The sequence below is a fragment of the Pogoniulus pusillus genome, chromosome 5 (assembly GCF_015220805.1).
Source record: "Pogoniulus pusillus isolate bPogPus1 chromosome 5, bPogPus1.pri, whole genome shotgun sequence".
NCBI classification, from domain to species: domain Eukaryota; kingdom Metazoa; phylum Chordata; class Aves; order Piciformes; family Lybiidae; genus Pogoniulus; species Pogoniulus pusillus.
This window is the reverse complement of record NC_087268.1, coordinates 21,799,241-21,814,832: the sequence shown is the minus strand read 5'-3', so window position 1 is coordinate 21,814,832 and position 15,592 is coordinate 21,799,241. Positions and strand designations below refer to the sequence as shown.

Sequence of the window (15,592 nt, the reverse complement as noted above, 5' to 3'; positions counted from 1 at the left end):
AAATTTATAGCGGGGTCAAAAGTACCCCCCACTTTTTGCCCATCACCTTGCCCTAAGTGCCTGCACGACTGTGGGCTGAGAAGGTTGCGGAGAGCATGACGAGGTCAAACGGGGGCACTTTCTCGGCTCTCTCAGCTCCTCGCCAGCCTATTGGGACGGGATGGGCCTGTCATCCCCCGCAACGCTCTGTGCTGCATCGGGGTTCTTGGAGAGATCCTGAGCGCCCGCGAGCTGCCCGATCCCCCGAACCTTCTGCCGCCTGCCCTGCAGGGCTTCGCGGAGTGGGGCGGGTCCTGGATCCTCCGGGAGGGTGGCGACTTGCACCATTTCTTTTTTATTATGATTATTCCCCCCATTTTTTTCCCCCACACCACACCCACACCCCCTTTCCCTTTCCCTTTCCGGTGCTTTGTTTCGCTTTTCGCTTTGGAAGCGAGTCTGAGGCAAGTTCCCCCCGCTTCTGCAGGGCTCCCCGCCGGCGGCTTCCTCGCTGCTGTCGAGCGAGCCGCGGATTGCCGCGCTATTTGCGCGCCCGGTGTCTGCCCCGGGCAGAGCTGAGCCCCGAAGGCAGCGGGAGCCTAGAGGAGGGGAGTAAATGGCTTTCCCACCGGACGCCTCCGCGATGCCGGGAAGCGGGGAGGGATAAGGAGGTGGGGGGAGACATCAGGGCTTTCTATTTCTGCTTTCGGGAATCTGAATTTGCCTCTGTCCTCGGTGGCAGAAGCCCCGGCAGCGGCAGCGGGGAATCTCCGGGAGAAGCGTGGGCTGCAAGCGTGGGGCTGAGCGCAGGGGGGAGCCGCGGGGAGGAGAGCAGGACGGAGGGGAGAAGGCGGAAAGAGGGGGATCCGGAGGACGGCTTGAAAACTCCGGCAGCTCGAGGGAGCAGAAGCAGATGCGCATCGTGTCACAGCGGGGTCGGGGAACCAGAGAGGGAAGCAAAGTCAGTAAATATTTATCGTTATTTACTGTTTGCTGCGAGGGAGTCAGGCACGGGGAGGGAGGGACGGTCTAGTGGATCTGGGGAAAGTTTCCTTGGCGGTATCTGAGCTCCGGCGCAGCGCGGCGGAGTCTCTCCCCTGAGGAAAGGGATGCCGGTGTCCACACGTGGATCTGTGACACCCTCGCACCGCTCCACCAGCGTGTGAGACAACCCACAGCGAGCCCTGACAGAGGAGGACTGCGTAAGAGATATACAAGCAGCGTGTCGGGCCAGGATCTTCTCTTAGCCATCCGTTGCTTCCACGTCTATCATTTGCCTTTATTATTTACGTGGTGCCGTGTGATATACATTAGAGCATGGAATTTGATTGGCGTTTGCGATGACAAGACCTGTTTGTTAAGTTGTAGGGGCTTCCTCGGCTCCCTCACTTGTTAAATGAATTCTGGAGGAAGGATGCCACCAAAACACAACAATATAATAAATGTCAGGGATATCCGCAGTGTCGAGATCAAATGATCAATCCTTGTCCCCTAGATAATCATTTTAAATTCGCATAGGGCGAGATTGATTTTTTTAAAAAGACCTTTATTAATTGCTTCCTCGAATATTATTTTTCCCCTTCTCCCCTGGAGGTGTTAACTCAGGTGTCGGGGGCACTTTTGGACTAATTAAAAATATTTCTAGCGTTTTAATGTTCTGGTAATTTTCAGAGCAGCTCCACGCTCCTTCGGAAAAGAAACAATGGCCCCTTGCTCCATCAAGGAGCCTCCTTTGGTCATGATTCAGAGCAGAGAGTGGCGTGGTGATGGGCTCTGACTATCCCGAACTCGAGGCAATGAGAAGGACTTAAAAAGTCAAGCTACCAGAAGGCGAAATCCCTCCAAATACTTTTCGCGTTAAAGCCCGAGGAGAGGAGGTAGCAATAAATAGCTGGAAAGTCGGCTCCGCGAAAGATCATATGCGGTGGAGAGGCGCTAGAAATGCCGACGCCGTTATCTGGAGATGAATTTCAGGCAGCTATTCAAGCATACAAAAGAATAATTATTTCTAGAGTTCTCCCAAAATAACAGCCTACCAAGAACAAGGTGGGGAAATTATTGCCAGTACTATCTCAAGTCCAGCAGGATATGTTTCGTTTAAAAAAAAAAAAAAAAAAAAAAAAAAGGAAAGAAAGGAAAAGGGGGAAAAAAGAGAGATGATCTTACGATTTAAAGGTCTATTTGCCGTGTACAAACTCTAGTATTAACAAATTACTTCAATGCTGCACGCAGTAGGATAGCTGTAAATCCAGAGAAACACTTTAAATTTTAATTTTCCCCAACAGTCTCTTCAGACGACAAAATAATAGTAAACAAGAAAATAGATCCTGCATCATTTACGCACATCTGGAGAGCCCTCTACCTATGGATAACCGTCCCCCCACCTCCCAGCTAAGCAACTCCTTCCAAATCCTCCGAACACACCGACACGAATTTCCGAGACACCTCTCAACTTGTTTAAGTGCAACACACGTTCGCCTCCGCGCGCCCACCCACCCGCCAAAGCAGGCAACACGTTTAAGCCAACATTTTCGGTTCGACGATTATCTTGACAATTTACTTAAGCGAAATTATCTAACTAGCAAATCAGGTAGAATTTCCAATGATTACCACAAGTGCACATCTCCATCTTTTTATTAATTACCTTTTTTTAATTGAATATTCATTTCTTTTCCTCTTGACAGCGATACATTTAATTGCAGGAGCACAGTTATTTGATTAGCTAGGTCCGTTTTCACTCACAGTGTTGCCACGCACAGGATGTCCTTACAATCAATTAAGTCTTCCTCGACTTTCATTTCTGCAACCCATTTACAGAATGCAGATACCTATTTTCATGCTTTCCTCTTTCCTCCCCCCTCCCTTTTATTCCTCTCTCTTCCTCTCTCTCTTCCCCTCTTTTTCGCTTTTGCCTCTTTGCCTCCCTAGATCAAGGTACAAAGATGCCAAAGAGTGATGAAATGAAAAGAAAGCCAATTGCTGGACTGAGGTGGGGGAGATAGCTGCTAGGAGTCCGCCTGCGACTATGGAGCAGTCAGTAATTGCTGGAGACAGGGAGAGCTGGGGGTTGGGCTGAGGTAGCCATGTATAAATAGTGTGATCTCAAATTGAAAGGCATAAATAACAGCAGGAGTGATCTAACCCTATACAGCCCATCTTCTACGTGCAAAAACAGCGTGCGGAGGACGGCCACATCTCCTACTGAAAACAAGTGGATCTCTGTGGATAAGATCACCGGGCAGCCATGGAAGAACTTACGGCTTTTGTATCCAAATCTTTCGACCAGAAAAGCAAAGAGAGCAGCAGCGGCAGTGGCAGCAGCAACAAGAAGGAGACGATCACGTACAGGGAAGTTTTGGAGAGTGGGTTGGCTCGTTCTAGGGAGCTTGGAAACTCTGACTCTAGCCTGCAGGACATGACCGAGAGCAGCAATCATTGCCCAGTGCATATTTTCAAGGATCACGTAGAGAGCGACAAGGACAAACTGAAAGAGTTCAACGCAGGCAGGACGGCGGAAGGTAAGAGTGGGACTGGGCGCCCTCTGCTCCGCGCCCCTCGCAGGCAACACCGATCCCCTCTCCGGCCGACCCCGACGCTCCGCAGCAGGGGTGACCGGCCACCGTGAACCCGGCCACCCCATCCCCAGGCTCGGCAGGGCTCGGCCCCCGCACCCTGACTCCCTCCTCCGGCCGCCTCCCTACCTCAGCGGCGAGGATATACACTTAGAAGTGCATATGTCTGCATGCGTAATGTGAATATAGCCCTGAAAATGTAAGTCTCAACTTCGGTCCTCCCACCTCCCCCGGCTAGCTCCTGTTCATATCCGAAATCGATCCGGTGCACTAGGCATTCGCTTGCCCAGGGGATGGGGGCAGAGCAGGACGTCAGGTATTTTTGTCTGTGTGTTTTTATACCAGGAAACCCTGTTAGGGGAGTTTTAATGTCTTAGGAGAAGGGCCTGCTTCCTTGCCGCCAGGATGCTGCTGCTTCTGAAAGAAATCTGGATATGGAGAGAGCTCTCCCCGAATATTTTGCCTTGTGTCAGTTTGTCTGAGACAGAGGTTGTCGCTGGGCGGGAGAGAAGCGTGACTGTGGGGGAGCTGCCCGGGCAAGGCGGAGCATTCCTGTGGAGATGGGCACCGGTCGGCCCTCCGCCTGGTCCCTCGGTCGCTCGCCTGTCTTTCTTACCCGGGACAGGGCAGCACAGCATCCCCTCGGGGAGTGGGGACCATCTGCCGAGGAGTAAAATGCCATCTCTCCTCTTAGTATAAGGAAATTCATATTTAAAAGGATTTCTTAAACCGAGCAGGCTTTTAAAAAATGCTCGCAGAGGAAGGAGAGAATAAAAAGGGCGGGGGGAATTAGAAAGTTGAGAAAGTGTCTCTAGGCAAGTTAGACAGGTGGACCTAGCTGGGGAGCTACTGGCTAGCTTGGGGTAATAAAAAACGGTTAATAGGCTGAGGAACAACAAACAGTCTTTCAGCTGTTTCCTACTGTTTGATCTTGTTTAATATAACGTTGAGCGAAAAGCAATTTAATTTACAGCCTAAACGCTTATTTAATATCCTTCCCTCCTTCACTCGCTCCCCAAACAGAAGGACGGGATATAATATATTCGGGTATCCCTATTTATGCACAGGCCAATACTGCACAGCACTGCTGATTTTCCCTCTCTGGTTGAGAGACTGCAAAAGGAGAAGGTTCAGGAGGAATCACCGACGAAGGAGATGTTTTTGGTGGTTTTTTTTAAATGAAAGCAGGGCATGCTCCAAGAAAAAAAAAAATCTAAAAAATAAAATCAAAGTATAATATGAATGAACAACCACAGAAACCCTCTACTACTCTCGCTTTCCCCCGTGTATCAAAATTCTGACTTGTATATTTAGCTAATCTAATCTATGGAGAGGGGCTGGGGGTGGAGATGGAAGGGAGGAGTTGGAAAGAGCTGAGATGCTTGTGACAGTTTAAATTCATGCCAGGTTTCAGTCTAATTTCAACCGATTCCGGCGTATGATTTCAGTCCCACCGATATGCTAGTTAATATTTCATATCCATCACGGACGTGCTGTAGCCGCGGATCAGCGAAAGGAGACAGAGCTTTTGAACACGCTTGATTTACCCTGGGCATTTGCTGGGTTAGCATCCTCGTCTTTTCATAGGAGTTCCCCTTACAGCAGAAATGAAAACAAAACGCCTTTAAATCAACCATCGAACACTCCCTTCAGGAGTCCAGACCCTTCCCAAAGTTTTATGCAGCAAATAATCCAGTCCGGAGTGGGAGATAGGGGGCCCGCAGGAGCAATGAACGGCCAGGGACAGTTCTGGTTTTGGAAGTAAAAACGGGCACTTCAGCTTCCGTCCTCACCTTACTTAAGCACAAATGTAGTTCAGGACGTTTTATTATATTCTGTTAACTTATGATTTGCTGTTAGTATTTTCATGTTGGACTGTCTATCTATGCTCACGTTTGTCTGTGTATACATACATGCACACACACATATACACATATGTGGTGATGGAAATCGGATTTAATGCCGAATCTTTGGTAGCCCCCCACTACTCAGAAGGTGAAGCAGGACAAAGGAGGCAGCCGCGGCAGGCTCCTAGTCCCGGGACTTCGCCAGTGCGGGGTGGCCTGGCCTGGGGGAAGACTGCGTATGGCGTCTAGAGGAACTGGCTCTGGCTCCGGAACTGGTCTCTGCTCCAGCACATCTCTTTTCCTTTGCTGGATTTAAAAGAGGGCTGGTGCATTAAACCCTCCGGAATTAGGGAAAAGAGAGTGGGGCTAGGGAGGAGGGGAAAGAAGGAAAAAACCCCAACCCTGTCAAAACAAAAGAAATCCTCTCCAAGATTAAAAAAAAAAAAAAAAAAAAAAAAAGGAGAGAGGGGAAAACAACTGTTTCCCCCTGTTGCCTCTGCAGCACCGTTCGGGTGCACAGCGGCTGCCGCCAGTCGCAAGCTCACCCCAGCCCCCTTGGGCCGCATAAGGGCTGGGAAAGAGGGGATTGCTCTGTTCATTTGAAGGTGCTAGGGTGCACCCACAGGTCTGTGAGTTCGCTCCCCCACACCGGGCGGTGCAGGTCTGCCTCCCCAGAGGTTTCGAGCTGCCGGCAGGTAGGGGTGACAAAGCGTAGAGGTGGGGGAGTGGTGTCGGTCTCAGGCCCGTGGAAAGTTTCTCTTACGAGGAAAATGTTTTTAGCGTGGCTTCACCACGACAGTGTTAGGGAGCTTCTTGCACGACCGTTTTTACTTTAGGAGAAAACGGCTATGGAGAAATCCTCTTCCCACCGTTTGGATGTATCAGGGCACTGCTAGCTTCCTTACCAGCCCTTTTCACAAACTGTCTGTGGCAGCTGGCAGCACGGCTTCCCCCTTATGCTGGAAAGAAAATAAAATTACATTTATATACATAATTTTGTCGATCGTGTAGCAGCCAGGCAAAGCAGCGCAGCTCACTCTCTCTGTCCCAGAGCTGGCAGCAGAGCTCAGCCTGGCCAGGTACCCCCTACTTGAGCCTGACCCACAGCCACGCTTATCCCTCTGGCCTGCAGGGGCCGGGTTGAGACACCCTCCTCCCTCCTGACGATTGCCCCCACAGGTTGAATTGAGTATGGGGATGAAGAGAAGGGAATGGGGAGACCCTCTTATGCTGCTGAGAGAAACTTCGGAGAGGTGAGACAGGAGACTCAGTGTTATTTTCCTCTTCCCCTCACGGCAGGGATCTACGAGTGCAAAGAGAAGAGGGAAGATGTGAAGTCAGAAGATGAAGATGGACAGACTAAGCTCAAACAAAGGAGAAGCAGAACCAACTTCACACTAGAGCAGCTGAATGAGCTGGAAAGACTTTTTGATGAAACGCATTATCCGGATGCCTTCATGAGGGAGGAACTAAGCCAGAGGCTGGGACTGTCTGAAGCTAGGGTTCAGGTAAGAGAAAGGCTCTGTTCCTGGAAACATCTTCATCTCCTTCATAACTGCCAGAGGATCCTAGCACAGTGTCCCACTTCATCCAAAACGGGGAGGTGAAGGCAGGTACTACACGTGTAATGGGAAACATGTTTGCAAATTCGCCGTACCTGTCCTGTCAAACAGTAACTGCTCTTGGAATATCTGCCCATGCTTTCTATTCCCTAGAAAGGTGGTGTAATTTTTTTCCCCCTTGGTGTGTGCATGTGTGTATGAAGGGTAGCGATAGCACTGACAAGTCTCTGAGAACTGAGCAATTATTTTTTATTTTATTTTTAAAAAATACTGTCTTTTGCCTTGTGGATGTGCAATTAACTCTTCCTTAATCCTCACTTTCTTACTCCTCCTTTTATGGGAGAAAAAAAAATCCAAACAGAAACCAATCACTGTGAATAAGGCTAGACGGTTTGGGTGCTGAGGGACAGGATTAGCCAGAGTCGAGGGAAAGGTGTCTGCTCTGATTCGCTCAGCAAGCCTATGAATGCATGGCACCCCATCTGGTGGAGTCTTTCCGAGTCCCTCCCATTCCCCCTCAGATATAGCTAAACACCAATTAGCCTTCAAAACCTTGAAAATAGGTCTGGGATGCTGTAGTTCTGGGGCCATCAGAGCTGTCTGTTTGAGTGGTTATACATCGATTATTTTAAAATTTGATTTTTGGTGTGATGCAGGGGGAAACACCCCCTCCCTCTTCCCCCTTAAGCCAATTACAGAATGCATCCCCAAAACAGATGTTGTATACAAAACCAAACAACCTAGAAATAATTAACAGGATCAACCTGTGGCTCTCTGAGCAGGCCTAGAGAAGGAGAAACCTGAAGGAAATAATTTTTTTGGGATCTAAATCTGTCTTTAGCCTAACAGAATCAAACCAAAACTCAAGAACAAAGGCATCAAGCCAACCCCTCCTCTGACCAAAATGCCTTCATACCTTGGAGAGACAAGATACTCGTGGATATTTATGTCTGCCTATACTAGTGTGCATGTGGGTAGCTGTGAGGGGACGGGTGCACGTCTTCTTCCCAACTCTTACCCACAGGGAGAAGACAAGGAATACAGCCCCAAGCTGCAATGGGGGAAGCGTTTGCCTTGTCCCCCTCCTTAAAATGACCCATCATGGCAAGAGAGCAGGCAGGATGCTCCTCAGCGAGCCTTCTCCTGAGTAAGCCACTATCTTTCTCTAAAAAACTGCCTCCTGGAGGGAAATACCAAAATAAGTAGAGTTTTGGTGATTTTTTTTTTGGTGGGTTGTACATTTTTTTCCTTTGTTTGTTTTGTTTTGTTTAAGACTCTTTTCTCCCTTCAGCTCCTGCTTCTCTCAGTACAAAGCAAGTTGGGCGAGGAATGGTGCCGGGCACATGCCTTAGGGAGGGCAGCTTGCAGGGGATATTGCAGGGATTCAGAATACTGCTGGCCTGCTTTCTCCTGGAAGATTGATCTAACCACACCACATAAATTAATGAAAAGATTAAACTTTTGCTGAAGGGGACATCAACTCTTATGTCATCTTCCCAGATCTTCTTACTTGGGCTCTGTAATATCTTTCCAAGGCCTTGATGTACTGTTTCTATAAAAATAAATTACTTGTAATTGAATTCTGCACTCTTTCTTTCAAGTACTTTATTACTGAGCAGCACCTTAACAGGATGTTCATAGTTACAGGAAAATTGGTGCTTCAAGTGCTTACAGTTCTTAAAACAGCACATCACAAAAGAAAAAAAAAAGTTCCAAAACAAAACAACATCACCACCTAAAACAACCTAACACCTTCCAAAAAAAGCCTCCCCCACATCCTAAAAACACGCAAAAAACCCTCCAAATCCCACCTGATTGAGGAGGAGATTATGAGAGAGAATAATCATAGTAAAAATTGTAGTGATCTTACAAAAATCAATACCATTTAAAATATAAATAAAAGAAATATCAGGAGGAAAAGGAAGACAGATAGTAAATTAATGGGGAAATAAGCAGAGAGCTCGATATCTGTCAATAAAGGGAAGTGGAAATAAAAGGAAAAAGGTGGAAAAGGGAAAGATTTTTTTTTTTAAAATACTTTCAGAATTGTTCTCTAATTCCTATCTGAGCTGCTTGTCCCCTGTTGTTAAAGGGTATAGTTTCAATTTAGTGTGGAAATTTGCTCTAAATAAATTGAAGCTCCTATGGTAGCTAGTCCTTATTAACCTTTTATTTTTAGTGTTGTACTGGAAACTCATATCACCCAGCTGTCAGGGTTATAATTGAAAGTTATGAGACCATAGTGAGGAGCAGGCAGTAATTCAATTACAACAAATATCTTTGGGTTTATGGTGCAGGGCTAAATTAAATGTCATTATTCACTGTCTCTAATGGAAATCAAAAGGAAATCAGATTAGAGCATTTGTGAAAGAAATCACTGAGTGATCCTTAATGAAGAAATAACTGTCTAAAACAGTGTACTGTGCTTTACTTAGCATATTCATGACTAATTGGAATTGATCGTGAATCACACCAAGCCTGATTTATTATCGCTTAACGCAGTGGCTAATTCATCACTTTTATTCCTCATAACCTTATTTTTTCGTAGCTAAAGGGAAAGGGCACTTCGTTTTCCAGATTTAAATATAATTTCTGTTTGAAAGATGTTCTGATTTGCAAAAGAAGTTGTTTAAACGCTGCTTAAATTTCTCATGACAATTTATATTCCTTTGGGGGTGGGGAGGACGCGTGGGGAACACACAGAAGGAGATATCTTACGAAGATTAACGACCATAAATTTTTTTTAAATTGTCACTACGGTGCGATGATATTTTGCGTGTCCATATTTAAGAGAAATACATAGATCTCTAACAGTGCAGTTAAAAGAAGCTTTGAGTGTTAATATTTGCGTATTGAGAGCAGCTATTGTGTACTGCTGGTGCTGTGCAGGGTGTTTCAGGGCAGGGGTGCCCAGTTTGCGTGGGGAGGGTTGCTCTAACGACGGGCCAGAGAACTGGGGAAGGGGCAGAGGTTTGTACGTCGGTCCGTCTTCGGTCTATCCCCACAGCTGCCCGCCCGCCCGCACTCACCCTCGGCCACCCTAGGCAGTAAAAACGATGCTCTGAATCAGAGAAGGCCAATTCCTACTTAGGAAAATCACTGAGGTACCCGAGGTAATTAATGCCATTGGAAGCCTTTCTTTGCACTAATTACTGCGTTGTAAATGACCATCATTAAGGCAATTGAAGAAAGCTTGAAGGGAAAATTTGATGTAGGAAGTGCAGTTAGTATTAATTAACCGTATGATCTCTTGGCAAGTGCAACAACATCAAAGGTTGTAGGTGTTTACTTAGCTACAGGATTTTATCAGCGATGAAAGTCAATGTTTGTCCATATTCGATAGGTTATGGTGTAAGAGTAAGTGTCCTCAAAACATTTCGGTTCGTGCCTCTGACAATCCTTTAGGGAGAGCTGCTAAACCGAGCACCTTGGGAGGGAGAAAGTAAGGAAGATCTGAAATGCCCCTGGAAAGGAGGCAGGAGAGGCGCAGCGCAGCGGTAGCTGGAAGTGCTGCGCTTTTTTGAGGCGTGACGGCTGAAACTGGCCAGGATTACTGGATTACAGGCATTTCTCGGATAGGGGGAAAAGCCCTTCTTTACATCTCAGATTTATGGCCTGAAACTATGCTGCTCTTGTCTGTACAGAGTGGTGTTTGCGGTTTGGTTTTTTTTTTTTGTGTTTGTTTGTTTGTTTGTTAAACATTTGACCTCTTCTAATTCATCCTGCTCTTGCAGGGAGTTTGGACTAGAGAATATTTGGAGGTCCTTTCCAACCCCTAACATTCTGTGTTTCTGTGAAACGATTCAGCCCCTTATGTGCAAGTTCAGTATCTCACATCGCTTCGGAGATACATATCGTTTCCAAATCCAGGCTGGGAGAGAACAGATGGCCAGGTGGCTTAGGTGCCAGACCCCAAAGGCTAACCTGGCCCATGCTGGCCGCCCCCGGGATGTCTGAGAAATGACTGGAAAGGGAGACATGGTCACACCGAGCCTGCGTGTGGCCTATTTAAAAGTGTTGGTGGGAACGGCCTCTCGCTCCAAGCGAGTGGCACAAGGACCGCCGCTGCCCTCCCGGGGAGACTCCGTGCAAAGCGGCCGGCTTCAGGTCTTCCCGGCTGAGAGAGTGCTGATGTGCAAAGGTTCAGTTCCTGCTGAGAAACCACACCAAAGAGCAAGGCCCCCTCAAACAGCCCCATCGCCACACATACAGGGTCTCACTCCGTCCCTGGGGTTGCTCCAGAGGAGAGACCTCAGCTAAGTTTTGCGGAGTCCCTCACCTCTCCTTTCCATCCCTAGCCCCTGAGATAATTCTCCTTTACTAGCTGCTTAATTTACCTTCGGGTTTTTTTCTTGCTGGTTGTTTTTGTTTGGTTTTGTTTCCATTTTCTTTTCATAGGTCTGGTTCCAGAACCGGAGGGCAAAGTGCCGAAAGCAGGAAAACCAGATGCACAAAGGTGGGTGAGAGGTGCGGGACAGTGGAGGGGTGGTGGCTGTGGGGCCTCCGGGCACCTCCGCCGCTCAGCCGGCCCTGTCTCTCTCCGCAGGTGTGATCCTAGGAACCGCCAGCCATTTAGACGCCTGCAGAGTGGCCCCCTATGTGAATATGGGAGCTCTGAGGATGCCTTTCCAACAGGTAGTTAGCTCCGGTTTTATTTTCCTTTCCCCGAGCAAACTCTGACTTTTTTTTTTTTTTTTTTTCCCTCCGGGAGGAAGCCGAACACGTTTACAAGTGCCATTTATATAGAAGTTGGCACATATTAAAAACACACTGTAAGATTTTGTGAAGGAGCCTCTGCCCGACTGCTAGGGATCTCAGCGCCCCCGCTGTGCGGGGAGGGAGCCGAAGCGGGGGGTCCCGAGGCCCCGGGAGGCGCCGCCAATGCTGAGTCCGCTCTGCTGCCGTGCCATGGGCTGCTACAAGACCCCAGGGAGGCCCACAGACGCGGCAAAGACAGCCTGGGATCCCGGGACTGCATCGCCTTGTCGGGGCGGGGAGGGCTGGGTAGAGCCCTGGCAAGCCCTCCCCCACCTGACACGAACGCACTGTGCATGTCCGCCCAGGGCCCTCCGGTCTCCACCCGACGCTGGAGAGTGCTGTGAGAGAAGTTCGAGGATCTCCCACCTCTCTCAGCTGGTGGGCGAAACCGAGAGGGGGAAAAATTACGGAGACCCTTGAGCTGTCGCACTCTCCTTCCTTCCCAGGCGGTTTGTAGAGGCCTGGTCCTTTCTGACGGAGCCGGCCGCCCGGGAGGCGGTGAGGCTTCTCCAGCGGTGCTGGCCAGCCGGGACCTGGGTAGTAGCAGAGCGCAGGCACCGGTACCGCTACAGGGCCAGGTTCTTGTTCAGGGAGGCGCAGCCTCCAGTGCGAAGGCCACCGGGGAAAACAGGGATGAAGGGGATGAAATTCGGTCCCGCTTCCAGCCGCCCCCTCGCCACCGCTTGTGACGATTCCCGTTTCCTCCCCTCTGCCCCGTTTTTTTTTCCCCTGTCAATTAATCGGGGAATCGATTTTTCCCATCCCAAAGGGACCCTCCACCACCTTCTCCGTCTCAGAGACACGTGGAGCTGACAGATTAATTGTATTGATTTTTAAAAGACATATTTGGACCAAAATAATTAAATACATAAATAAACTCTTCCCCACTCCTCCTGAACCTACCCGGAGTTGAAATCTCTCAGTCAACCCAACGTGTTTATATAGGTCGAGAAAGATCCAAAGCAAACATCAACCTGGTATATAAGGGACCAGTGGCCAAAGAGTTTTTTAGCAAGGTATAAATAAACATACCTGAACAAAAAAATTAAACAATAGTTATTTAGCACTTGTTGGCGCCTGTGTGTTGGGGCGCATAATTTATTCATTTATTTATTTTAAAAGTGCTTGCATTTATTTATTTATTTATTTATTTTTCAATACGAGGATGGTTTAAGCATGTCTCTGCGCCTCCGGTTAAGTGCGGAGCAGAGATGTGCCGGGACTTGCGCTTATACCCGCTTATATCCCGCCCCCGCGTGCAGGACTCTCCTCTGACAAATTGCTCTTTCAGCCTCCGGGCTACTGGGAAGGGCCAAGGCTGGGCGGGGGCTGGTTCCGCGGCCGCGGGGGGTTGCGGGATATCGGTGGTGCCCACCACCGCGGGTCTAACACTGTGTCTCTGCCGCTGCCCAGGTCCAGGCGCAGCTGCAGCTGGAGGGCGTGGCCCACGCGCATCCGCACCTGCACCCGCACCTGGCGGCCCACGCGCCCTACCTGATGTTCCCGCCGCCGCCCTTCGGGCTGCCCATAGCCTCCCTGGCCGAGTCTGCTTCCGCCGCTGCCGTGGTGGCCGCCGCTGCGAAGAGCAACAGCAAGAACTCCAGCATCGCCGACCTGCGGCTGAAGGCCCGCAAGCACGCCGAGGCTCTAGGGCTTTGACACGCTTCAGACCAGCTTCCCCTACCCCACCGCGCCCCGGGTGCCCGTGGCGGGAGTGTGTGTGACCCGCACGGACCGCCGCTTTGTCCCCCCAGCTCCTGCCGCTCCTCCTCCGGCCGCGGGGCCGTCCTGCCGCTTTCTGTCTTTTTTCTTCTTATTTTTTTTATTATTATTATTATTGTTTATTTTTAAATTTTTACTTCTTTCCCCTGTCCCAAGGTTTGCGGGCACTCGGCGGCAGCCTCTTTCCGCCGCTCTCCTCACCCTCTCGCCCCCAGGGACTTCGCTACTAGGGGAGCCGGGTAAAGAGCGGCCTTTGGCTGCCATTGGTGCCCTGTGACACGGTGGGGGACTTCCGCAGGGCGAGGGCACCCGGCTCTCGCCTTGGCCGGGCACACACCCACGCACTCACCCACGCACCTACCCGCAGCCAACAGGCACCCACAAGTCAGAGACTCCGTGGAAGATAAAGTAGGTGGGAGGAGACAATTAACAAAAACCAACACACACACATACAAAGAGAAAAAAAAAAAAAAGGAAGGAAACGATCTTTAAATTATGTTAATCTGTGAACATTTGGGACACTTTGGATTTTTTGACCCTGGCAAAAGTGATTGCTCCAGCATAACGTCACCTGCTGCTGTCAGTTTTGCTACCTTGTGCATGTGTCTAACGAAACACATTTTGAAGATCAGAAATATATTAGAATGAAACTAAACATAACAAATAGTAATAATAATAAATAATAAATCCTTGGGGCTGGTCTCCATTAAAGATGACATTTCTTTGTTGCCAACAGTATTATTTCACTGCCATGATTCTCTTCCATCACTGAGGAGCTGCTGCTGCAGAACTGGTTTGAATTTAAATCTGGAATTTCAGATCTGAGGCAAGGCAGTTTTTAATTTTCTTTCTCTCTTTTATTAAAAAAAAAAAAAGAAAAAAAAAGAGGCAGCAATAACAAAAACCAAACAAACAAGTAGCATGTCTCGAATGGCTGCATCCTTTGACAGGAGAAAGAGAGACCAGAATTTATTAATTATTAGTGATAACTTGAAAAATGGGGACAACAAGAAATTCACCTGTTTTGCCAGAATAACCTGAACTCAGTGAGATGCATTGTGCCATAGAAACAGGTCAATTTTTTCTTTTTTTTTTTCTTCCCTGAAAGGTCTTGATTTTTGAATCAAAATATTGTTTGGTTTTGTTTTACGGGATGTAGAAAAAATGACTTATACTACAAAGATGGACATGTTTTGAAGGCATAATACTGATGCAGTGTTGATTTTAGTGAAATGCAATTAAGTGCAGTAAAGTGCAATACTGTAAATACTATAGATTAAAAAGAAAAAAATAGCCGTACTTATTCTGTTAATAACCAATTCTGCAAGAACCATAACTTAAATCCTCTATGCTCAGACTTGTGCATTGCAGCTTCTTGCCAAACTGACAGTCTGAGTCTTCAATGAATGGATAAAGTTTTATACATCACATATGGGAAAAGGTAGATGCCATGGTTTGTAGTCGAGTTCACGTGCCATGTTTCTGAGAAGTAAAGCTGAAAAGTCTGTATGATACTTTCACAGTCATTTTAAGTAAAAAACAGCAAAAAAGCACCGCACAGAAGTGATTTGTAAATGGTAGACAAGTCCAATATTTGGGCATTTGAAGTTTTGCCTGTGATTTAGACACCAAATCTTAAGTTAACACTTAAGGAAAGTAGCTAACATAAATTCCAAAAGGATGGGAAATAAGGAAATTGTTGAAATTACATTACCAAAGTGTCTGGGCTTACTGATTCCCCTCCCTTTTACTTTTTATACTGTTATTTTCTCTTCTTCTTCTTCTTCTTTTTTTTTTTTTTAATTACAAAAAATAATTGTTGGGGAGGAGAGAAGAAGGTACAAATATTGATCTTGTCTGCATCTAACAAGAAGGGTATTTGTTTGCCTTTGTTACCAAGACCCGTGTTGCGGGAAGATTATTCTCTCAGTAGTACCACTGTTAAGTCTGCTTTTCATGTCTTGTTTAGCAATCCATTGCTAGTTTTGACTTTTGCTGATATTTATCAAATCCAGATATTAGCGTAGGACAAAGATCCTTGCTGTAGATAAATTTTAGACATTAATTTTCTTTTTTGTTCCTCCTTCAACTTCTTGATATTTTCTATCGAGCAAAATTTCTGCAAGGTCTAAGTTATGCCCTTTCCCTTCTA

General features: G+C 47.6%; 1 protein-coding gene across 2 annotated transcripts; it reads left to right on the top strand.

The window, feature by feature from the left end:
* The first annotated feature begins 3,169 nt into the window (after positions 1-3,169).
* Positions 3,170-15,238, top strand: LOC135175678 (short stature homeobox protein). Of its 2 annotated transcripts, none has more exons than XM_064144014.1 (5): positions 3,170-3,497; positions 6,698-6,906; positions 11,359-11,416; positions 11,507-11,595; positions 13,132-15,238. In XM_064144014.1, the coding sequence occupies exons 1-5, from the start codon at positions 3,224-3,226 to the stop codon at positions 13,375-13,377; spliced, it is 876 nt and encodes a 291-aa protein (XP_064000084.1). In that variant the 5' UTR covers positions 3,170-3,223; the 3' UTR covers positions 13,378-15,238. The 2 variants fall into 2 exon arrangements, with proteins under 2 accessions (XP_064000084.1, XP_064000085.1); XM_064144015.1 differs by lacking the exon at positions 13,132-15,238 and adding an exon at positions 12,481-12,531.
* Positions 15,239-15,592: the final 354 nt, after the last annotated feature.

Coding starts and splice junctions, on each gene's coding strand:
- LOC135175678 (XM_064144014.1), top strand. CDS start 3,224: ATGGAAGAACTTACGGCTTTTGTATCCAAATCTTTCGACCAGAAAAGC. Junction 3,498..6,697: donor CGCAGGCAGGACGGCGGAAG/GTAAGAGTGGGA, acceptor CCCTCACGGCAG/GGATCTACGAGTGCAAAGAG. Junction 11,596..13,131: donor TGAGGATGCCTTTCCAACAG/GTAGTTAGCTCC, acceptor GCCGCTGCCCAG/GTCCAGGCGCAGCTGCAGCT.